General features: G+C 38.9%; 2 protein-coding genes, 1 long non-coding RNA gene and 1 other non-coding gene across 5 annotated transcripts; 2 read left to right on the forward strand and 2 right to left on the reverse strand.

The window, feature by feature from the left end:
• The first annotated feature begins 602 nt into the window (after positions 1-602).
• Positions 603-674, forward strand: trnae-uuc (transfer RNA glutamic acid (anticodon UUC)). Its single transcript has one exon. It is a non-coding gene; the product is annotated as a tRNA-Glu (tRNA).
• Positions 675-1,481: 807 nt separating this feature from the next.
• On the reverse strand, positions 1,482-10,752 carry uspl1 (ubiquitin specific peptidase like 1). Of its 2 annotated transcripts, XM_008332892.3 has the most exons (9): positions 10,595-10,752; positions 9,893-10,049; positions 9,433-9,555; positions 8,509-9,361; positions 8,013-8,123; positions 6,824-6,953; positions 6,039-6,164; positions 4,886-5,046; positions 1,482-3,766 (listed from the first exon to the last, which is right to left on the reverse strand). In XM_008332892.3, the coding sequence occupies exons 2-9, from the start codon at positions 10,016-10,018 to the stop codon at positions 1,989-1,991; spliced, it is 3,408 nt and encodes a 1,135-aa protein (XP_008331114.1). In that variant the 5' UTR covers positions 10,019-10,049; positions 10,595-10,752; the 3' UTR covers positions 1,482-1,988. The 2 variants fall into 2 exon arrangements, with proteins under 2 accessions (XP_008331114.1, XP_016897265.1); XM_017041776.2 differs by having other exon boundaries at positions 9,893-10,745.
• A 1,233-nt stretch (positions 10,753-11,985) lies between these two features.
• On the reverse strand, positions 11,986-17,025 carry LOC112488609 (uncharacterized). Its single transcript, XR_003052854.1, has 2 exons — positions 15,366-17,025; positions 11,986-12,150 (listed from the first exon to the last, which is right to left on the reverse strand). It is a non-coding gene; the product is annotated as an uncharacterized LOC112488609 (long non-coding RNA).
• hmgb1a (high mobility group box 1a) lies at positions 14,800-18,571 on the forward strand. Its single transcript, XM_008332893.2, has 5 exons — positions 14,800-14,956; positions 17,034-17,194; positions 17,365-17,510; positions 17,616-17,790; positions 17,891-18,571. The coding sequence occupies exons 2-5, from the start codon at positions 17,048-17,050 to the stop codon at positions 18,038-18,040; spliced, it is 618 nt and encodes a 205-aa protein (XP_008331115.1). The 5' UTR covers positions 14,800-14,956; positions 17,034-17,047; the 3' UTR covers positions 18,041-18,571.
• Positions 18,572-25,073: the final 6,502 nt, after the last annotated feature.

The following is a 25,073-nucleotide window of genomic DNA, read 5'->3' on the forward strand; positions in this document are numbered from 1 at the left end:
ATGTGTGTCGCACACAGGAACCCTGGGGTGTTACAGGAAAAACAGATATGGGGAAAGGGAAGCCATGTGTATCGTATACAGTACAAGGGGTAAATTGCACATATTAAAATATTATTTTCTCCATGAAATGCACTGGTTTGCATTTTATGCTTACACTAGATCATGCTAACGCTAACCATTTCTGCCCACTTCTAAACTGAAGAGCTTCTAACAAATACTTCTAGCAAATAAGAAGAGTGGAAAGTAAACATTTTACTTATGTAAAGCTAGAAATTACAACACATTCCATGTGTGGTTGAATGAAAAACTGGAGGTGGTTGTAATCTCTCTCCATCTTTTGGGGAAAGGGTACTTTACACATACATAATAGATGATAATAGGATGAGACTACATTTTAAATTTACTGAGGCCTAAATGATGACTTGTGGTTTTGTGTAATGATTAGTTAACATATTACGTTAATAAGTATTTGTGTTAATTATTTTAAAAATGTACCCGTCCAGAATTTATTTGCAAATATTTACAAATACAATATAATATATAGTTACTATATATGCTATTGATAGCATTAAATACCATTTTGTTATCCGTTTTGACAAGATTCCCATATGGTCTAGCGGTTAGGATTCCTGGTTTTCACCCAGGCGGCCCGGGTTCGACTCCCGGTATGGGAATATACGTTTTCCTTCTTTAACTGGGTCATTTTGTAAAATGTCTGTAAACGTGCTTGACACCAGTAAAGACCAGTACATACAAATGTAAAAAGAAATAACCCCTTCAATATTTATCTAAACCGCTTTGAGAGTAATTTTTGTCAGACAGCGAATGCGCTACGTATGTAATATATTTTCAGCCGTTACGTCTCTTTGTCGCTGTTTGACCTTTTTCCTTTCAAAGCGATGCCTTCAAGTAGCGTTCGTTTTTAACATTGCTGTTGAGAAACGTCCTCCATAGCGTCCTACATACGTCTACATCGTAGACGTATACACAGCATAAATTGCACATCATACACTGATTCTTAAAGCATAAATTGCACATCATACACTGATTATAATGTAGTTAAAGATGGTTTAAAATACAATGGAATACTTTGCTGAACATAGATACTTTTACATCCTTATAGTAGTCTGTGGACATTTATATGATTTTCATTGAATCACTTTATTCTGAATAATTAAAGTGTATGTATCTTATATTGGTCTTTCCTCTGATATTATTAGGATAAGAAGCCTTTGTCTTTTTGGTATTGGTATGTATCTCCTGTTACAGCCAAATATACTTAAATATTGCCTTGTAAAAGTATTAAAATGTTTCATATTTTAAAAGTAGACTATTACAGAAGATAGAATGAAACCTGTAGTTCAGTGGATTGCAAACCAAGAAATCTTCCAGTATGGGATCATAAAGAGCTAACTTTTGTATAATTCCTACTCATTTTATTTTACAATGTAATATTTTATTAATTGATCCTACAGAAAACAAATTTGTCACAAGGTTTTAATTAATTTATCAAAAATAAATAAGCAAACAAATCAACCATAAACATGATGCCTCCATACATAGTCAGAAGTACATAGAGTAGGTTGCCATCACCTGCATTATACATCCTTGTTCATTTAACCATTTAAATGATATTTGAAATTTAAGCTTCAGACTGCTGACTGTTGTGACAATAGATTCAGTAGTATAGACAGTATAGTCTTCTTAACATTTGTGCAGTAAGAAAATTTAAAAAGAAACATTTGAATAATTTGATTCCATCCATTCACTGAAAAATGTGATTATCTTTCAAATTACAGAAGGTAAAATGATAAAGAAAGAGGGTCTTTCTATTTCACTAATTCAAAAACCAATTGTTGACTATTGAGTTGCAGTGACAGCATCTTCACGAGGCTCAAGGCCATTACAAATGAAGCAAGCTTTACTGCTGAAGGCGAATAAGCAAACGGATAAATTGTATCGTACAAAACACATTTTCAGACTTTTTTTTAAAAGAAAAGTTCAAGTGCATTGAGAGCGTCACTCTCCATCTGTGTCGGATTGTTATCCACAGCCTGCCAAATAAACTCGTCCATAAAGCTTCCAGTGTTGTCATCGTTCACACAAGCGCTGGTTTCTACCACCCCACCACCAACACCGTTGACTTTACTGTCCGCCTGGCTGCCTCCATCTTGTCCTTTTGCGAGCATCTCTATGTAACCGGAGCTGTCAGGTGACAGATTGCTGGCTGTCGTGGCCGGTGAGAGCAGGTCCAAGAGGATGTCGTCGCAGGTGGAGCCGTCGAACGTGCTGGAGGTAACCGAGTTTGGAGAACCCAGGATGGTGCTGTCTGGCCGGAGTTTTGTGGCTCCCTGGTGACCCAACAGCTCATTTAGCTTAGCCAGCTTCTTCTTCTGTGATTTGAGTTTCTTCATCAGCTTGTACCTGAGCATTTCAGTTTCACTCAGACCTGGAGGGAGCTGTGAGGGCGGTTTCTTGGACAGGGAGACTTTGAGGTGTTTGTCTGCTGTAGGTGTGAGGAATGGTTGTTTAGTGAGAGGAGCAACGGGCTGAATCAGCACAGATTTGTTAGTATGTACAGCTGTGGGCAGTTGTGAAGGACACAACAACGTTACGTTTGTGGTGGCAAATCCACCGTACATGGTTGCAGCTTTAAGTGGGAAACTATCGGTGTGTTCTGTCCTGAGCTGTGGGGTTGGTACTGGTTTTGTAGGGATCTGCCACGTTTTCACAGGGTTAGGGGTAGAGTGAACAGGAGGGGGGTTTATTTTTGTGATTGGGGTGGGTGGTGGGAGGTTTCTGCTTTCAAGTGACATCTGAACATGTTTTATGGGGCTTCTGCTGGGCATTAATGACAAGTGAGTATTTTGATTTAAACTTGAAGGGGTTTCCTGCTCAGTGTTTGTATGTCCAACAGATAGACTTTCATCCTGCACCGCTGCAACCTCTGGATTGGAGTCGACCACTCCTTCAGATGCAGCAGATGCATCTGGTGAAATTTGAGGTTCTGCACTAGATGACGCTGCTTTTTTCCTCGTATTAACAACTCTGCCTCTGCCAGCACCTCTGCCCCTTCCTCGAGCTCCACCTCTACCTGCCCCCCTTCCCTTGCCTCTGCCTCTACTCTTGGCAGCAGGGGGCACAAAGGTTGTTGAGTCGCCGTCGCCGTTGGTTTCCAAAGAGAGGGTAATTTGAGGATCAACCTTGGGGCTCTGACACATTTCATGACATGGTACAGCAGAAGAGCTATCTGGAGTTACTAAATCAGGGGTTTCCTTCTCCATTGGATCATTTAAAACATTTGTGTAGTTGCCATCATCTGCTGGTGTCTCTTCTAAGTCTGGTCTAACCTCCACCAGTGTGAGTGTAATTATATCTGTGTGGCTGAGGCCTTCAAACGTGTCCAACAGTGTTGTGGAGCCAATAGACATATCAGTTGTGTCCATGTTGCTGTGTTTTTCAGTTTCTGCGAGCGCACAGAAAATGGCAGTGTCGTTATGTGGAAGAGCGAGAGACTGATCTGGAGAGCAGGTCACAGTTTCATCTGCTGCCGAGGCTTTTTGGGTTTGACAGGGAGATGCATTTGGGCTTGTGAGACAGGTAGAAGCCGAAGACTTAAAGAATGTACTGGAGGGAGAACACACAAGAGGCTTGTTTTCTTCATCCACTTCCCAAAAAATGATGTGCATCTCCTCGGCAGGAACAGGGAGATTCTGATGCTTCACACAGACCGGATGTTTTAAGTCATCATATTCCAGCCAGTATCCTGTGAAGAGTAGGTTCAAATAACAAGAAGTTATTGAGTAGTAAGCTTCACTGCGTTAATATCATATCTATCAGTTCTGATATTATGATGGCGTCAGAACTGGAAAACATTGGAGAACACGTCTTATGTAAATGTATCTAATCTTCAAAATGAAACATAACATTATATCAGCATACCGATACTTTCTTACAACCCAAAAAAAACAAAACACAGATTATATGTAAAAAACTTACAAAAAGTTTAAAAATAAACACATCAACAACAGGCAGTCTACATCTGGAGGCTTTCAAATTGTCCAGCAGAATGTGCTGTTGAGATGCAATGCAAAGTGACAGTGGAAAAATGTGGCTGCAAATGCTGGGTTTTAAGATTATACGTAAGTATAAAACTATTCAAGTGAACTTCAAACCATATGACAATGTCATATGGTGTCAATGTGTGTATGCTATGATTTTGTTTGTGTGTGTGTGTGTGCCACATCAATGTGTCCTATATGTCCTAAGAAACAGAGCTGGTTGTTAACAGCTGTAATTAAACCTGCAGCATGAGCAGGTGGGTGGAGCTGGTTTTACAAGCAAACATGAGCAGGTTAGTTAATCTAGTATGAAAAAGTCAGGTTTGTGCAGACACACCAGGCTCATGTGTCTGAACTGGGAAATGAGGGTCCAGTGTCACAGAGCATTTGAATGTAATTTATCATGAGAAAACACAATGAGGGAAGAATAGTAAATTTAATTGGGTATAATTTAATATGTTTTTAGTGAATTCGTTGTTTTTATTACTGTTGACTGATAAAGTCACTGATATTATAGAACAAATCAATTTGATCAAATATATATATATACACATGTATATATACTTCCAAACCCTGGTGCTGACTATTTTTGCTGGTATCTCATTGGTTAGCCTCCGACATTGTTGAAGGCCTTCTTTTGATGTATTTCTCTGATGTTACCCAGCTGCAGAGCAGGTTAGGCGTGTAGCATTCATACGGCACGCCAATTTACCTCAGCCGCCCGACATCATAGCACTGGCCTCGGGCAGACAGTATATCTTTTACGTCTCATTAAAAACAGGTAATGAAATCTAACCTTTACACAAGGGTTTTGAGGGACCTACCATCAGTGTGATGAACCCAGGTGACAAAGTGGTGGAGTTTGTGTTTGTACTGGATGACGTTGGTGATCGAGTACCGTTTCCCTTCAAAGTCAAAGGTGTAGAGTTTAACATCATTGTCAGGAAGTCCCTCTACAAAATGCAGCATAAAGACCGGAGGCACACTGAGGAAGACAAAGCAGAGGTCTCGTTAGAAGGACGTCCAATGCTGCTACACTGACACAAACAGACACATGCGACGCTTACGGATACGTTGGGCTTATTTACCCAATCGTAAGTTATGTTATAAAACTAATTAAGTAACTTGAAATTGTTGTAACATCTAAGAACCTGCCTGTACTCCCCATGTTCTTTCTTTTGTGGCAGGCATGTCCAGGACAATAGTAGAGGAGCAGATGTGAGTGAGAAGTGAGTGGGTGGATTTTGGGAATCCCCCTGCCCCACCTCAGCATCGCTCTGATACCCCTCATACCATGTGCCTGACAAATACCTACGTCCACTAACATCATTAAAGGAGGGCAAACTAAACTATATGCATAGCAAAGTTTAGCCTTTGTGTTCTACACCTTATTTCATCCGAATACTTCCAGGGATTTGTAATGATATTTAATTCATCTGAGCTGCAGAGGTTGAGACATGAGTTTCCTGTCATTGTTCCTGCTGGATTCTGGAATTTGCTGCAGATCATTTTCTTGTTGCTGAAGGCAACTTCCTCAGTTTCTCACTAGACTGACTGTAGGGCATCTGCATCCATATTTCTAACCTGTAGCTGGTGCTGTTTAGTCTAATGCTGTGCCACTGGTTCCAATTGTACCAAGTACAACACTTCCACCATTGTCATATTTAATGAGTTAAAAAAAAATTAAAGATGTACAATTTGAATGCATTTTAAAGTAAGGTGTCTTTTCATCAACACCTTAAAATACCATCCTAACCCTCAGCATGCATTTGTGTGGGCTAATAATAATCCCATAACTTCAGTCACAGATAAAAATAGATATTAAACACATCTATCTAGTGTTATTTGTCCCTTTTGTGTTCTTGATATATCTTGAATAATCCTGACTAATCCGAAGCCAGTGAAGTGACAATAAATATGACTCATTTGAGAAACCAAATGTTTGTTGACAAAGTGAAAAGTTCAATTGTTTCTCACTTCTCCAGTATCATTGTCCTCCTCTGCCTCTTTTTGTAGCAGGCGTTGCAGGGAGCCAGATGAGCAGCGTGAAGTGGGTGCCAGTCAGACATAATATTGGTGAAGGAGGGAAGAGTTTTCACATGCCTGAAAAGTAAAGATGAGGCTTTTCAAATGTGGTTTCACTGAATGTTACTGTAACAGTACTTGTTTACTTTCTATACCATTCATTACAGAACATTTAGTACAAATACATACCTGTACCAAACAATATTAAATAACAAGTGTGTAACCATGAAACCAAAGCGCTTCGAGGGGAACCATTGAAATACGGATAGGAACAAAGTCCAACTTTGCTTCTAGTTGCTTCCAGCAATATTTCATTAATCAGAAGTTAGCACAAAAGAGCCTTGTATAGTGAATTGAAGTGCTTGGTGTACTCTAACAGCAAGAGACTCTGTGAAAGACTTCTCCAGGTCCACACTGATGCGCTTGTGTTCTTCCATGCAAATCAGGATCTAAAAAGAACCGGGTTACAAGCTCTTGCACACAGAGAGTCACAATATTTTCTTTTGCACTTTACCTATATACAGACACATTTACAACAAAATACAAGACACTTTTATGAACTTTGTTCCTTCTGGCAAAAGTTCTGAGAGTGAACTGAATCACAAAAGCACATTGGAATTGTGGAAAAGGGTTTTAAAATGCTTCGTACACTTTTGCCAAACACAGGATAACAGCTACATTTGCCATAAACTCTACCTCAAAAATAAAGGTATTCATCAAGCAATTTCAACCCCTACCTTTGACTTGTAGCAGCTCTGCATTCACTGCACTTAAACTCCCAGTCAAATGTTGATTGGAAGAGAGGCTCTGCCCACGAGTCCATTGCAAGCAGAAGGGGAATGGCAAACACTGGAGTTTCCCTCTGGCCTAAAATACACATACAAGCTAGAGTGTAATTACTGATATCAATTCTGTACCTGCAGTGTTTTTCCATGTCATGCCACAGGGTAACAGCTTTCCTGACTTTTATACAAAGATTTGACTGCAACAAGCTGAGGTAAACACAGGCATGCTAAGACCTGCAACTTTCTGGTTTTATTGTGTGAGACAAATTGGTTTGAAATATCAAATAATCAGAAATTAAGATGCACTGAATTTCCAGCCACCGAAAATGATCAAAGACTATTATCACCAAAACAAGCAGGCCGAAACAGAAAGTTATGATGACGCACGCAAAAACCGCAACCAGCGCGGGCTCGTCTGAAAGCCAACATTTCTGCGGTGTGGACATATTTTAGTATATCTGAGAAAGACCCACGGATAGAGATTTGCAAAACGTAATGCTGAAATATTGAGAGGGGGTAAAAAGTACACTCATAGAGTCTGTCAGCACATGTTTCACTGAGATCTATCCAGATCCCTTGTACTTGTCATGACTGTACTTGGAGACGGAGAAGCTTACAGGAGAAGGAGTGCAGTGTGCCAGATGAGGCGCAGGCATCCTTGTTGTCTGATATGTTTTGTGAGATGCTAAAACAGTATAACTATATGACTATCAGTCGATTTTATTTCTCTGCTAGACATTTGACAATTAATTATTCAATTATTAATTTATCTTTTATTTATTATTAATTTATGCAATCGCAGTGCCTTGTTTTATTGAGATCTAGTACACAGTCATAGCCTTTAATGCAATGGTACTAATAATTGGCATAATTTCTTTCAGTTTTTCAGCCTTGGTTTCCACATTTTGGGTTTTCGGTTTAATTTCGGTACATCACTAATTAACACAATAAATGTTAAACACAGTGTGATAGTGAACATTTGTACTGGTTTAAAATATTTAAACCAATCAAATGTAAAATACAAGATATGCATTGAGGTGGACAAAGCATCGCATTCAAGATTTGATAAAGGTTCAATTGTGAATCTAACATTTGAAACAACTTAAAACATATATGGTTCTAGGCTTCTTCCTCTACTTACCCAGCTGGCAGTGCAGCTTTGTCTGGAGAAGCTTGAAGATCGACATCCTGAGATTTTGCAGATCTGCACGGGCTTTTTGCAGCACATGGTTCGGCACCTGCACCACGCCATCTACAGGAAAGATCTAGATCAGTTAGCTGCACAATCATGTTTAACTATTATAATTTGGCTTTTATAACATGTAATGTATAATGTGCTTTAGTTTGAGTGAGCGCCTACATTTGCTACAAACCACACAACAAACCATGTGCTGTGGACGAACCACGAAAGAAGACTGACTACAATTGCAAGGTGTCGGAAAGAAATTAGATGGTATATTACATCAGCAGTTCATGATGAAGTTAAATGGACCTGGATGACTGAGAACCTACACGTACATGTTAAATGCATTTGTAGAAAAAGAAAAACATCCAACCCAAATGTCTCTTGCAGAGTATTAGAGTAAAAAAAATACTAAATATAGGATGTGAAGGCTGTAAAATCATCATTAACTCACCTCTACCAGTCTGATGATGGGCTTCAACGGCAGCACAGATCGCTTCATATCTGTTTATAAGCTGCCACACAGACGAGTGTTGAGGCTCATCTTTAGGTTTCCTCCTTCTCAAACTTCTACATTTCACCAAAGCAACAAGCAGAGAGTCCAGCCAACAGAGGTTGTCTGCATTCCACCAGAAAATCTTATCTGGAACAGACACAAGCTCCTCTGAGATGGCCGCCGATGGAGAAGAAAACTCCTCCGTATTAGACTTAATCCCATCTTTGTTCTCACATGTGGGGAGTGTACAGGTTTGTGATTTCTGCTTGTCTTGTACGTACGGTTCAATGAGCGGAGGTGATGGCCCATTGATCTCAACTGAATGAATGTGCTTGTATGATTCAAGCCTAGAGTCATCGTTCATGACTGACACACCAAGAGTGCCACAGTGCTGCAAGAGAAGAGGCTCATCACCGTTACTGGTCAACAAGGCTTCTGTTGAGCTCTGTGGGTGTCCATCGGAGGCCGAGGTAGCACTTTCTGTTACTTTCACCAAATCGTGGTGACTTTGTATCGTTTCCTTTTCTGTAACTCCACAATCTAAGATCCTGTCATTACCATTCACTTTCCCACCATCTGTCTCCTGTGCCAAAACTTGCTCATTTCTAATGGCGGCCTGGTTGACAAGTGTTTCCGTAACACTTTCTGTCCTGAAACTGTCGAGTTCATTCAATCGCAGCTGTTTGGGTGAGCGTTTAATCTGCTCTTCTTCATCCTGGGTTTTTTTTCTTTTCTTTCCAACCGCGAGCTCCACGGGAACCAACCTTGCCAAGACATCTTCCAAGGATCGGCTGACCAAAGGGAAAAGGCACTGGGGAAATATAAAAAGACAGTTAAAATAGTAGTGAGAAGAACACTTAAAAGTTACCTTGTGCCACTCACCTGAGGGTTTGTGCAGAGTGTAACGGACTCCTGGAGGTTGATGCGGTAGGAGCGCAGAGAATAGGTCAAGCCCTTTGCAGTACACCAGGGACAGTGCTCAAGTTTTGCTGCCCTTTCTTGAACCTTTTAAAAACACAAAATAACACAAACATAACACAAGTCTAACGTCTAAGAACATTAGTGATGTGGGAAACACAACTTATGATATAAAGCATGTTATTTACCATACCAATACCAGGAGTTTGGATTCTCATGTCAAATACAATCACACCAATATCCAACATATTCACAAACTTTCCAAGTACTTTGGCCTTAACGCCGCAACAAACTTTCGCCTTTTACCAAGATTTCCGTGTTTTCACCAATTTAGATTGGAACTGTCCAGTTACAGTATATATTCAAATGTAATTCAGCTTTGCGCATGTGACAACAGTGAGAGGAGAGCATGAACGCTACTGACTTTTCCCAAATACCCCGCCATTGGTGAGGCCGAAGCCCCCAAATCAGTTTCTTCACCAGTCATTGGCAAACCTCTGCTACTCTTGTGGTCCATGGGTATGTGGTGCCATTCGCAGAATATTACCATGTCACTGCAATCTGGGGCGCTTCTGAAGGAGCTGAGTAAACAGTAAAAGAGACCACATTATTCACTGTCAAGACTATAGGCACTTGGCCTGAACAGTTAATGTTTGACATTTAAGTTATCAGTAAAATAAACATAACAACGCTACAAATACCAATCCTGCAACAACCTACTGGTAGGTAAAGTAAATACATACATACATAAATACATACATATAGTTATGTTTAAAGAAACACTTCTTGAGTTTTTATGTCTGTCATACTAGAGTTATCGCACAAATGTCAAACAAGTAAATCCATCATCATCAAATATCAATCATCAAAGACATTCACAAAAGTGTTGCATTTTTTTTATAAATTACGTTTTTTAACGTTGTCGGCTTTATTATAAAGTTTGCTTAATGTGTTAAGTTAGCATCAAACTTGCTCTTGTTTAGAAGACATACAACATAACATTTGATAGATGCATTTCTTAGGCTTGCAAAACTCGCTAACGAGCTAGCACATGCTAAAACCAGGCGTTAATTTTAGCGTTTTAGACTCACTGTATTCCTCATTATTTTTAAATTCCAATACCTACCGACGCCCAAACAACAATGAAGATGCAATTAAGATTCCGTTATAAAATCAATCAATTAACAACAGAAGCTCCTCGCCGGCTAAGGAACTCCATGTGCATTGCTTTCTCTGGTCGTATCAAAAACGTTCCTCTTCCGATCACCGCCGGGTGTGCAACGGTCTATGACTTCCCCCGTTGTGTTGGTAAAATGGTTCCGTTTTGCCTCAAGTGGTGGCGTGGGTGAACTGCAGAAGTTTGGACTATGGTTATTGTTTCATTTTGGCGCTTGAGTAATTGCATTTGTTTTGTAAATGAAATCAGGGTATAGGAATTGGACATATTCCCGTTAAAAACGCAACATATCCATCTGATGACATTGACAGTACAACATCCAGCTTCATGGAAAAACGTTGAAAAAAATTAAATATAGGTTTCAATTAGAGTTGAAAATCTTAAGAGTAGTAGTGCAGGTAGATGTACTTTACTTCAAAAAAGGATAACAATCATTTTTATCATCATTCATGACCTTGACAGTGGGTTACAAATCACAACAAACATTGTTAAGTGTAATCAACAATGTAACATAAACATTAGATAACAGCATTTTAATGTCCGACATTTTATTTTTGTGGCTCTATTGATCATGCTGTGATTAAAGATAAATTAAATTTATTAAGAAAGGTACTGTATGTATTACATACACGTAAAATAGTGTTGTTATATCAAACCATATTAAATTTATTACAGATAAGAATGAGAGTGGACAGATGGAGTGGGTTACATGAGCCCCTCACCATGGTTTTAGCCCAGCTTTAACACTTCTTGACAACCCCCCAACACACGCTCTCCCACATGCACACACACACGTCCACCCAATCCCACTCCTTGCATGTGCCCCCTCCTTTGAGCCCCTCCTGTATCTGCTGCTCTCCTGTCCTCTATTTTCCTCATGATGACAAAATGAATTTGCATATTTTTCCCATGCAGGGGGCGCTCATTAGAATGCATAAACCGGCAGCCTACAAACATCATGAGCAGGCTATAGCTTTCTGCCTTTGCACCTCCTGCGCATAAGACACACAGGCAGCATCACAGGCAGACGTGGCCTGAGTCTACGTTGTGATTGGCATTTTGAATCAGTTCACCATTCCCATTTTTAATTCGAGGATAAGAATAAACTCTGTCAGCCATTTTCTTTTGTTTCTGTATGAGCCGCTAAGCAGAGGGATGTTTATTGGATACCAATTTCCATATTAAATGTGTGGAAAAATTCTCACTTTGAGGCTCATATAATTATATGATAGCATTTGGTGCGTCTATATGTCTGCAGATCATAATGATAATCAGCATTTGTTTTACTTTAACACCCCACCCCCTTGCAGCTCAATGAACAAGAGAAGGCTTTATTGTCAGATAATTGCATTTCCTTTACTGTCAGCCAAGAAACTGAATCACATTGAAAAAGATCGCCTTTATAAGCAGATATTCTGGTTTTCAAAGCTGAGCTGCTCCTAATTTGAGATTTTCTTCTGTACACACCCAGGAGTTTCACTCATTGTGGTCCAAAACGTGGCAATCTGTAAATCAAAGAAGCATACATCCATCTACTATTACTTCAAACAACACAATAATAATAAAGAGAATCATCTTAAATGAAATATATCAAATTATATATGAATCACACAATCTTTACGTGAGATAATCACGATTTAACGCATGTTTAAAATTAAATTCTTGTGGATTATTTATTTTTAATTTATTTTAATTTACATTAGTCTTGACTCAGTTATGCACTGGCAAGCTCTCAAACTAACTGTAGCAGAAATGAATGAAAAACAAAACAGGGAAAGGTCTAATGATGAGACAGCAGAAAGTTTTCAAAAACTGCCACCAAAACGAAAACTGCATTAAAAGAAAATACCAAAAACCCTAAAATGATTGCACAATACAAATATATAAATAATATTTAAATTATAAAATGAATGTCATTTGTTTTTGTTATATGTGTGACCTTCCCCCAAACACACAAACCTGCTGCAGGTCTTTGTCTTACTTAGTGAAAAAAAAAGGGGGACTGTTCACAGGTGACTGGTGAGGTCCTGCTACCGTCACATGCATCTGACCAGGGGGCAACTGTTAACCTCAAAATTTAATTTTCAATTTTTTTCTTGTTCTACAGCATTAAGTACGTCATAGTTACAGGATCAGATTTTAATAAGAAAGAGATGAAATGGTCATGAACTCAATTTATGGACCTACACATTTAATCTATGTTTATGGCACCTTCCGGAAAAGGATAACACTTAATTCCTTTATACTACCTTGGAGTGCTGTAGAATATACATCTGACAGAGGGAGGGAGAAGTCCAAACCTCACTTGTTAAGAAGGATGAGATTAAACTGTCGGTGTTATTACTGTGTATTATTGACACCATTACCACCACAAATCATAACAACAATAAAAAGGTTCACTCTCTAAGACACAGACACGTGCAGCAGACAAAGCTATAAATTTAACAGGATGTCACTTAAAGATTTTAATCAGATTATAGATGATGACGAGTATAAAATCAATAAACCAACAATAATTAACCATTATAACTGTGTTTGGGGACATCCAAATGTTTAACTATTTATATTTTTTTACTAATTTAATCATTTAAGACTAAATTAATCAGTATATTAGTTTAATTGATTTGAATCTATATTGTGAAAACAGCAAGGCATTAACAGGTTCCCAAAGAGAGGGCTACATGCACTTAAAAATCTTTCAATTTTAATATTTTCTTTTTCTTTTCAAGAATGGGGTAATTGTGCTAACTTTCAATTATATACTTTTAAAAAATCAGAAATTGCAGTTTTGTAGGAATTAGGTGGAGTTTTTAACTGATAGCTGTGAATTGGGAGAGTGGGGATCACAGAAACAGTCCAGTCAACAAAAAGAGATAAGTGTAAATAGGAAAGTAAAATAAATAAAAAAAATAAATAAAGTTGTAGTGACAGGTTAAAGGCAGACCATCTAAAATATTCTAAAAGAATTTAAAAGGATGTGAAGACAGGCATTGTAAGGTGACGATCACTCAACACAGAAACAAACAACTAAGAACACATTCATTCATTTTCCTCTGCCTCATAATCTGTTAGAAGTTGGGAGGGAATTTGAGTTAATCAGAGTAAACTGTGTGGCAAGTGTACTGCAGGGACCAGATAAAGAGGCAAACCTCCATTCGCGCTCAGTCAGACATACATGGCATGGTCAATTTGGGTAAGCCAGTTAAGCTGACACTATGTGACAATGGAGAAACACTGTAGGACACAGAGAAACTGCTCAGTCAGACAACAGGAGACTACAGGAGAAACACTGTAGGACACAGAGAAACCCATACACAACCTGGACAACAACACAGACATTGTAAGACAATGAATAATTATATTTATTTTTTGCTTATGGAGATGAAATATAACTAAATGCATCAAACACACTCTATGGTTAAATAAGAGTAGTACAAAAGTAGAACAAATATTAAATGTATTTGATCTATGATTGCAAATGATATACATACACTATATTCAGACAGTACAATTTACAAGTTAACCTCTATGAGGCACACCAACAAGTTAATGCAGTTTGAATATGGTTGTTATGTAAAGTGGCTATGGTCCACATAGTTACATGCCAGTTTTCTCAATTATCAAATCAAAATAAAATACGAAAAAAGGACCATTGTTGCTGAAATATAGTCTATGTTGCTTTGTTGTTGTCAATCTATTTCATAGTAAAACCCTTTAAAAAGCTGACATCCAGTTAAATATGGGGTGAGCAGCCGCTTCGTGTGCCTTTTACAATATTTAATTAACGATCTCATTTCACATTTTGACGGTTTTTATTAGCAAATAAGCTCGTGTGTGGAAAGCCTTCTGGGGAGAAGGAAGAAGAGAAGAAGACCAGTGCAACGCAGCTAGGCTGTGGTTTACCGCTACCTCGCTCACAGACTACAAGCATCGTCCCATTCATTTAACTCGCCTACTGTAACACTGTGCTGCTCAACGTAGTGAATTCAATACTATGGCAAACACACTACTCTACTACCAGCTCTTGCTGCACGCTGCCCACTAATGTTTTTGTATCCACGCGCCTCTGGAAACTCAAGTGACGTTCCACAAAAGACAGCCAATGGCGACTCGTCTTCTATTAGGACAATGAAAAGCATTCGACCAATGGGATTCACGCTAGACTGGGCGCTGGCCAATGGCGTGACAGCCCCGCCGAGAGTAATGTTAGAGAGCTGAAGACTGAAGACACTGCGTATCGCCTCTGTGTTCCCTCATACACAGCCATTGCGGAGCATTGAGATCCAACGAGAGTCAACGAGAGTCCCACTGGTAAGTATAATGCACAGCAAAATTTTAGGTCTCTGAGAAATAAATTGAACAACTACAATATTTTAAATCAGTTTATGCTCGTGTTTACTAATATACAAGGAAACATTTTTACTCAAGAAAATTTTTTTGTTTTTTTTAATTGGGAAAAACAAGAAATAGCCGGTTGAGAATGGGTAGCGTTACATTACTCAGCCAGTGAGTGAAAAGCAGACGTTGTAAAAAAATGTTGGGAAAATATTAACCTTGAGCAAAATTCGACGAAAAACGTCAATTTACTCGAAAACAAATAATTTACAAAAATACCATGGTAATGTCTTTACAAAATAGAATCGAATGAATTGCTGGTTATCGCGTAAAAATGTAGGAATGTCTAGCGGACAACACGGTTAAGCGACAATGGTAGACTCACCGTTAGCTAAGCATTGGCATTGCAGTGCATTGCGAAGCCGAACGCCTGTCATGTGAAGACTGAGAAGCGGGGTGTTTTGATTTCAGCACAGAATTTACCTGAAAACACGAGAAAAAGATAGGCCGTCACAAAACAAGCACAGACATATGTTTGTTGGTCATATTTACGCCCAACAAAATGGTGTAAAAATTAGCTCACGATCTGCGCTTTACTGTAATGGCTGACTGTATTCGCATAGGAAACAAGGCAGCGAGGTAAATGGGAAGCCAGTGACAGAGGCGCAGTTCACTTCAACTTTTTCTAACCGTGTTTTCTGGGGAAACAAACCCGTAACTGTGATATTTAACGACGTCAAAAGAAAATTCAATCTTTCGTGTTTCCAACGACACCTTTATTACATTTTTCCGATACTCGGAAGACGTTTTAATCGGGCTTTGAAGTGAAGTGGTCGCCTCGGTCGCTCTGCCCTCTATTGCACGCAGTGCAATGGCTGTGCGCTGACACAAAGAGAAGGAGCCATATTCTCTATGTTAGTGGATGAAGACGAGCGGCCATTAGGAGCTCATAGAAACCCAGTCAGTAGCACAGCCCGCTCATAGACACAGCACAGACCCAATGTATTACTATACTAGGCGGCTAGTGCAATAGGAATCAATCGGAGAAATATTTTGTCAAGATCGCCAGCTCTTTAAACATATTTGTCGTGCTGCAAAGCGAACTAGGAGGCGGGAGGAGACATTTGAGGGGGACTTTCTTTCATGAAGAAGGCATTCTCACAAAATGGAAGAAGAAATATTGCCGTCGTTGTTGACCTCTTTTTCTCAACCAGAGCCTACATGCGCCATTACTACTCCGCTCGACGCTTACTCTGAGAGTTCTAGTGGCGTTTAATAGGAAAATATTGCAGAAAAATAAACGATTTTTAACGTTTTTTCCGAGTTTGTTCAATTTTTCCCAGAACAAAGGAATATGATGAGATACATTAGAGCAGTGGTCTTTTTGCACAGAATCCCAGTTTTTTGTTTTATTTTCAATAAAATACGCTATTATGGAATTTGTGTCTTTTTTCTGTAAAAGTAATTTCCGTGATTAAAACATGAACCCAAGTGAAAGGATACCTTTCTGAAAATGATTTTTTCCACTTTTACGTGTTTACAGCGTATATATATGTCATATGTACATAAATATTTTCTTTATTTTCTTTATGAAATTGACATTGAAATTATAATATAATATAACGTTTTTTTCCAGCCTCACGTGAATTGCAATAGCAAAATAAAACCAATAAGTGTTTTTTTCAACATTATTTGTTTTACTGCTGAACTTCGGTAAAAAAATCAGTGTAACATTGGCTGATCACAACTTTAATGGAAAGATCACCTCACATACGGGTTTAACTAATAAAGGAGTTTTAATTAGAAGGAATATATATATATAGTATTAAACAAATTCTTGATGATTTAAAAGTTACACAATACATTTTTTAGTGTTTACTAACATTTAACTATTGAATAATAAACAGTTATTTTGAAGGACATCTCTTTGTTTTAACACATCACTGATAAAACAGCTATTAAATCCATCACTATTAAACACCTCTCGATAACATTAAGTTTTTTTTTTACTTTTATTAGAGCATATGCAAGACTAATTTCTATTTGTCTTCAGATATTGTTGCAAGGATGGGGAAAGATCCCACCAAGCCGAGGGGGAAGATGTCCTCCTATGCCTATTTTGTGCAGACCTGTCGCGAGGAGCACAAGAAGAAACACCCTGATGCTTCGGTCAATTTTTCGGAGTTCTCCAAGAAGTGCTCTGAGCGATGGAGGGTAAGAAGATGTGGACGTACAAAATTAGTTGAATTTATATCTTGGAGATTTTGTGTTATTAGATTATAATATTTAATAATTATTTCTAATAATTGGGGATGAAATTGGTATTTCCTTTAACCAACCGTTCCCTATTTTCACGTACTTTCAACGTACTTTAATGTTTTCAGACAATGTCTGCCAAAGAGAAGACCAAGTTTGAGGACCTTGCCAAGCAAGACAAGGAGCGTTATGACAGAGAGATGATGAACTACACTCCAGTCAAGGGAAAGAAGAAGAAGAAGTTCAAGGACCCCAATGCCCCCAAGAGACCCCCGTATGTGTTGCATTTAAACGTTGAAACATCTACAACAAAAAAGTTAAGTTTTTCTCTTACGTTTGCAAGGCACAGATTAATAACCTTATTTTTTTCCCTTCCCAGATCTGCCTTCTTCATCTTTTGCTCAGATTTTCGTCCTAAGGTGAAGGGCGACAGTCCTGGTTTATCCATTGGAGAAGTTGCCAAGAAGCTGGGTGTGATGTGGAACGGCACCTCCGCTGAGGACAAGCAGCCCTATGAGAAGAAGGCCTCTAAACTGAAGGAGAAATATGAGAAGGTAAGCAGACTGTAACCAATCGTGACGGTTCGATATAAGCTTTCAGCTTTGATATCTGGTCATATCCTACACTGTTTCATTGTGTGGTCTTCTATCCCAGGATGTTGCTGCATATCGTGCCAAGGGCAAAGCCGGTAGTGCCGCACCTGCAAAAGCTCCTGCCAAGATGCAAAAAGATGACGATGATGATGACGACGATGATGAGGAGGACGAGGATGAGGATGATGATGATGATGATGATGACGAGTAATTTGCGAGTGACATATATGTAAAGTGGTCATTTTCTTGTTTATAAAGCATTTAACCCCCTTGTACACTCTTCACTTACTGAAAGATAATACATTAGAACCCAAGGGGTAAAAAAAAAACAACAAAAAAGGCTGTGTATATCAGTTGTTTTTATGCTGTACAGTTTTTTTCTCCTTTTTGTATAGTTAACACTACACAAGTATCGTGTCTGTATCTTTCCGCCAGTCTTATTTTTCCAGTGATAGTTCTTAGACCACTATCTTGCCTGGTACAGTGTAAAGGGGTGGGCTTTCAGTATTTACCCCAGCTAGAGGTGCACAGCACAAAAAATTATTCTGAGTTAGAGCTGAGTGTCTTTTCTTTTTTTTCTCCCTTCTTTTTTGTGTGTTTGTACTTTAAAATGATATCAAGGTTGACGTATCACAATTGTTTTACTGATCTTTATGTACCACTGTAATGGCAAAAATAAAAGAAACGCCTTGTTTATTGTTCAGATTGAAATTGCTTCTGATGTCAATAAACATTTTTTTTTAATCCTGTTTGTGTACAGTTTGTGTACCAATGCTATTTGCCTCATCATCTACAAATCAACAACTACTGCATCATACTAATATCAAAATTGTTAACTTCATAAATACTGCACACAGTTACACAACAAATTCAAGCTATCGAAAGATTAAAAGACTAAAAACAAAATGACCAGAAACAAACAGGACAGTGGAGAAAGTAAACATTTAAGGTCTAAGAGTTAATATCATCGGCAGTTGTTTACATCTGCTGTTAAATTAACAGCTTGGACTATTTTACTCTGTCAACATAACACGACGTTGCCTGGGGATGGTCATAAGCCTGCAGGGCAGTATCTTAATTCAGACGTCAATGATATTAATACCTATATTAACTCATGACCATCACTGTTCACATATGCCCAGTTGTTAATTCTGTTGTTTTCTGCCAATGTGCAGTATGTTGAGGCTTCCTGACAAGGTGGAGAGACGCTGGATGCTGTGACGTCAGCCCTGCCTGACACTGTGCATCACTGACTCCTCCTGTTTTATTTAGATACAGCTGCTTCATCTGATGTACTCACTCTGCTGTATTTATATAAGGATTATGTGCTTTAAAAAACCCCAGTGACATATGACAACGGCTTGTGCATCGGCCCTATAGGAGACACACGTGTACTAGATGTGGTTGTCTCAACAACGCAGTTGGTCCCCAGGGAGAGAGCTTATTCAATCAGTGGTTTCCATCTCTGGGCCTGGGCGTGTGAGAGTATTTGTAGAAATGAGCAGAGCAGCAGCACACGCATGTGTCTGATCTGCGGTGTAAATTACAAGGATAAGTGTACGTCTGTGCTGCATGTTTTCCTGCTCTCTGCACAGATGCTGGCCTTGACCCACAGAATGAGTCCTAACACTGAGTGGGACAGAAGACGTTCCGACACCGGGCTGTGGTTGACCTTTGCACCACTCTGACGAAGCCCACAGAAGGATTCACGACGGTGACGTGGTCTCCAGCCATCCCTGATCAGTCGTCACACTCACTGACAGCAGCTGTTCAAATGTTTGAATGTAAACTCAGCTTATAGCAGAAGAAAACTCCTGACCTTGGATATCACGGATGTGTCGTCTGTAGTTCCTGAATAACAGGAAAGCAGCATGGATTATTGACTGGAGGCAGCCATTCAGTATACAGTTACCACACTATGTGGCAGCTGGAGGCTGCTGTCATGTCTGAGTCTACATTTCCCACTGTTTCTTTTTTTTTGTTTTGTTAGCAAAATGCAGTCACCATCTTTGAAACTACAGTAGACTGAAGGGAGATTACAAAACGGAGAGTTGTTTACACACACATGCGTGGCGTTGGCTTGTCCCTTTTTCCACTGCGGTAGGTCAATATGTGCTGAGTGGGAATTGTGGCGTAAAATTGTGCTGAAACAGTTGCAGCGCCTTGTGGCAGCACTCAGCTGTTGATCAGAGTCTGTGTGAGTCTGAACAGGCCACAACAGCCCGCATACTCTACAGCAGGTTTAGCTACACACAGCGCCACTACTAATCCCAGCCACCTGGTGTCTACTGTGTACGCTCACTGCTCAATCAGTGGCCTTTGGCTGACATCTACCGGTCTGATGCGCAAACTGCAACCCAGCTGCTTATAGGAAAACCCATGGAGGAAGATAAAAAGAAGCAAAACAACTCTTTCCGTCAATTTCCTGCACTTCGTTCTTTGTCTTTTACTAAGACACGAATTATAATAGTTGAGTGAAACTAGTCCCCAAGATGTATTAACGGTGTTTATATATTAATTAGGCAAACAGCCAAAAAAAAAATTACGCTTCACTTAGTGCTACCTTCACCAGGCCAACTTCTAGAATTGGTTTTCGTGCGACCTGTAGCAGGAAAAATGTTTAAAAACGTCATATAAAACACTTGAATTCATACAACGTACAATTTAGTGCAGTTACAAACATAGTGCTGCTAGTCCTTTAATATTTTTTTTCAAAGAGATTCGCGCAAAATTGCATTAAGAAATATTGTATTAGCATTTTGTCAACCCTGAATTCCCCAGTATTTCTTTAAATATGTTGTTTAATTCGTAAGATAAATCCATGTTAGAAAAGAGGTGTATAATTAATGGATTAATTGTGAATGTTAAATTATGGGTTTTCACTTCCCCCATGAATAGTTTAAAGGATGCCACCAGAGTCTGTTAGAAGCTGTTTTGTATTGTAAACATGAATGAAACAAATGCTCTCACTTACAATAATTAAAATTCTTGCAAAAACTACAAACCAAGAAACCAAAAACAAAAGAATATTAGGTTGTTATAGTTGCTATTATAATGTTTAATTTAATTTATATTATTACTTTTTATTAATTTCTTAAAATAAACCAAAATAGATCATGTTGCTACAGTTTAGGTTAGGTGTCGGTGGCATATCTACACGTGCACTGTGATATAGTACACAAACACTGTATATAGTCAGTGTACGTGTGCTTATATAGACCAATCAGGTGCTTCTCCTCAGTACCAGCCCATCTTTGCACCAATCGATGACCTCTTGTTTCCGTAGACCGTGTCCACTACATGCCCTGTTTTGCAAAGACACGGCATATTTGAGAAATGCTTATTGAATCGAATAATAGAAAAATAATTAATTTCTCTACTGATAATTCACAAATTCCTTTGGAAAACGTGCTGCACCACAAGGTGGTGCTCCTGTAAAGGACATGATTGTCTTGCGCTGTATTGTTAACCTCAGGCACAACGTCGTGTCACATTAAAAACATATTATTTTAAATATCTATACGAAATTAACGTCTCTATTTTCTAATTCACAACGTTAAGAACATTGAGCTCATTCATCACCATAGAATCAGCCATTCAAATCATATTAGTCTCGTCCTCTCTATAGAGGCTCCCATGTGTGAGCACCGTCTTCTTACCATAGATACCTTTTTGCAACAAATGCTATAACCTTAGTCCTTTGATGCCTACAGACATCCTGAAGGTAAATTTGATCACGACATTACTGACAGACCATGCCACATTGTCAGAACTGCCTGTGACTCACCTCTCATCATCACAGAGATGAATAACTCGAGTGTGTATGTGCAGACCAGGCCGTGTTTGTGGAACACAGTGGCAGCACGTCTGTGAACAGGGTGTTATGAATGCTTGAGTGGGCCAAGCTATAAATGTTAAAATGGTGTGAAATCAACCATGTCATCCTTCACTCTTGTATCTCATGAGTCATCGTCTCTCTGTGCTTGAGTGTCCTTCACAAGTCGCTCCAGTAGTGATATGGTATTAAAAAACAATGTTAGCTGATTAGCTATTTAATAACACGGCGTGCTCTTTTGGATCATCTGTAAGCTGTACTGAAGGTTCCACACAAACAGAGATTTATTGGTAACACAGTCATGGGGTGGAACATGGCTTTTACTGGTCTGAATAATGTGCAGATGCTGTGCAACATGAACCATTTACCTATATGATGCTGCTGAATCTATCTGTTAGTGTCTATAACAATCTTGGGTGCCGCCACAACTGTCACTCATGAGTCTTGAGTAGAAGAGGAAGGTCACTTCTTGGTAAGAAACTGTGAAGTGGGTTGAGATGAAGCGCAGACAGCAGAGGGCGCCAGAGGTTCACACTGCATTATTTCATGGTGGCTTAAGGAGCAAAAAGCTCATGGAGGCAATTATAATAATCAATAATCAATCAGAAAGAAAGGGCACGGGGTCTCTGCTGATGTTGTAACAATGCACAGGAGCTGTACAAACTGGAAGACCAGTCAGTCATTTTACAAAAATGCGGTTTTGAGCTGTTACTATTAAACATACAGTACATGGCAATGTCTTGTAAGAAACAGGTTCATGTTACAAAGTACCTGGAATGATATTTTGAGCAAAGTTCTAAACTTGATTTATGTCAGACACTACTTCCTTGTCTTTCTTTCCTTTCCTTTTTGACAAGTGTTGACCTCATCACACTCAGGTTAAACTGTTGGATTATATATTCATGTTTTAAATAATATTACAACAGCTTTCTTTGACCTGGTGGTAACCAGTCGAATTTATCGATGTTGAACAAAATAAAATAGTCATATCAACATAATCCACAAGGACTTTTTTTTAAAAAGATTTTTGGATTCTGAATTTAAATATTCAACTCAAAATAAAAGTCATGCTTTTTTATAAGCTATTGGATCATTGAGCACATTACACACAACCACCCATACATTTCATTAGACGCACGTACCTTGGCATAATAAAAACAAGAATTTTCAATAGAGCAATCACACTGTTGATGTGCTTCATTTTAGCAGCCTCATAAATGAAGCCTCCATCATCGGTTCTGATGCCAGTATGACCGGCCCATCAATGGAAATGTCAAATAGTCATCCTGCTATTTTTTGTAATAACCTCCTGTGTGATATATTTGAGTAATGAGGTTGTAATATGGAATCATTTGTTATGGCGTGTGCTGTATTTTATTTTTTTACTTATAGACAACTGGTTGAGTATTCATTTCATTCCCAGCACTTCTTTCTTCTTCTGTGTCGTAAAGCAGCTATCAGTCAATTCCAGATCTTCTTCACTGTGCGCAATTCAATTACGCTTGAATCACTTGTGCACTTTCTTTCTTTCTTTCTTTTTTTTTTAAATCAAATTTGTGAGGTAGCATGTTGGTATACAAACAGACACATCCTCTGTTGACTGTAAGCCAGCGGATTTGAGCTGATGGAAACCACAGCAGGAAGTGAGGCAAAAATAGCAGGAACAAATGCAACCACACCCAATAGTTGCCTAAGCCGAAGAGATGTAGCACAACTAGTTTGAAAATATGTGCATTTTCAAAGTTCATGCTTTTTTTTTTTTAGCCTGTAATGGGGGCAATACATGAGGTGCGAAAATAATCATGACTTTCTATGTGTGCATGTACCCTGGAGCACGGATCTACCTATGTGGTCCCATTAAAGTGCATTTAAAACTCCAACATTGCTGTAGGAGAAACAGCGTTTCCCAAAAAGTATATATTTTCATTTGATATTAAGAATAAGATTCAATTTGCAGATAGCATCTGTGTACAGAGAATTTTTTTTCTAACCCTAACCCATTGTTAAATAAATTGTTTAAATCCCTGCGGATAAACATTAAGCATCAACATCCTTGTGTCTTTTCACCCTTTTTAAACTGTCATTGACTAACCTGACATGCTCTGAAGACGCAAAACAAAGCTCCAGAAACACAAACACTCCCAGTCAGGGCTCAGCGAGAAATCCTGAAACAAACAACACTTGAGCAACCAAGAGGAAAAAACAACTGTTTCAAGACAAAAATAATGTTTAATCCTATTATGTGCTTGAAAGAATAAGCAATGTTCAGTGAATGATGACAGAGTGAAGCCAATCACACATGCAACGCATCCAGTCATTTGTCTTTGGTATTAATATATTATGTAACAGTCAGAGAAAGACAAGGGCCTCGATAATTGGCGTCCTGTATTGTTTTGTGTTTTGTCCTCCACAGATAGAGGCCCAGCTCATCTAATCAGAGGCTATTTTTATCCTGTAATAACTACTTGTGTCAGCTACTGCTGAATTTCCTACCTCAACCTATAGGTTGTACCTCCTACTGCTTAGTCACCAAGATAGAGTGTGAGTGAACAGGCGAGAGAGAGAGAGAAAGGGAGGGAGAGGGAGAGAGAGAGAGAGGGGGAAGGTAGGAATGGTAAATGGGAGAGAGAAGGAGGTGGAGGAAGAAGCAAAGGCTGACTCAGGTACATGGAGGGCTGGCACTCCCTGTGGCTTGTTTTAAAAACACAGCTGTGTGTTCACACCCTGGTGGAGCACTACTGTGACTGCAAACTTCTGTGTGTTTTTATGGAGCGAAGGGCGTGTAAGTTTACTGGGCCTGGCGAAGCACAAAGAGTTGAACATGTTTACACAGAAACAGATGTTCCGGCGTGTTGCTGTGACAACTGGATTACAATTTTATATTTCTTTAAAATATGTGTAGACACTGTAGCCTTTTTCAAATGTCCTTTAAAAAGAAAACATTGTCACATTAAAGCACTGCTTCCCATGAGACATTAGAAGTAGGGCGCGACAAACTGGACTACATTTTCCAGGTTCATGTAACAATGGAACAACTGCACTTTTATTTTCTCTTTTTGAACTTATTGTGTTATTTTGGTGGTACTTATTTTGATTCATTATAAAATATGAAGTTTTATGAGGGTGTTGGTTTGAAAACTTAATTAGTTTTAACTTCATTTGTCAAGATCTTTGTTGGGGCGATGAGGGCAGGTGGAAGACCTAATTTTTTAGTGAAAACACGATTTTCCACTAGCGAGCGCTTGCGTACCACTGGTGGTACACATACCACAGATTGAGAAACACTGTCTTAGATTAAGAATATTTTATTGACAGATTTTAATGAACTAGGAATGGACAAGAATTAGTATGCAAATGTCTAATGTATTTACTTTTTTATTATTATCAAGTCAAATATTTGTACTGGACT

This window comes from Cynoglossus semilaevis, chromosome 19 (assembly GCF_000523025.1).
Source record: "Cynoglossus semilaevis isolate Cse_v1.0 chromosome 19, Cse_v1.0, whole genome shotgun sequence".
In the NCBI taxonomy this organism is placed as follows: domain Eukaryota; kingdom Metazoa; phylum Chordata; class Actinopteri; order Pleuronectiformes; family Cynoglossidae; genus Cynoglossus; species Cynoglossus semilaevis.

Coding starts and splice junctions, on each gene's coding strand:
- uspl1 (XM_008332892.3), bottom strand. CDS start 10,018: ATGGTAATATTCTGCGAATGGCACCACATACCCATGGACCACAAGAGT. Junction 9,556..9,892: donor TGGCGGGGTATTTGGGAAAA/GTCAGTAGCGTT, acceptor TGTTTTTAAAAG/GTTCAAGAAAGGGCAGCAAA. Junction 9,362..9,432: donor CACTCTGCACAAACCCTCAG/GTGAGTGGCACA, acceptor ATATTTCCCCAG/TGCCTTTTCCCTTTGGTCAG.
- hmgb1a (XM_008332893.2), top strand. CDS start 17,048: ATGGGGAAAGATCCCACCAAGCCGAGGGGGAAGATGTCCTCCTATGCC. Junction 17,195..17,364: donor AGTGCTCTGAGCGATGGAGG/GTAAGAAGATGT, acceptor TAATGTTTTCAG/ACAATGTCTGCCAAAGAGAA. Junction 17,511..17,615: donor AATGCCCCCAAGAGACCCCC/GTATGTGTTGCA, acceptor TTCCCTTCCCAG/ATCTGCCTTCTTCATCTTTT.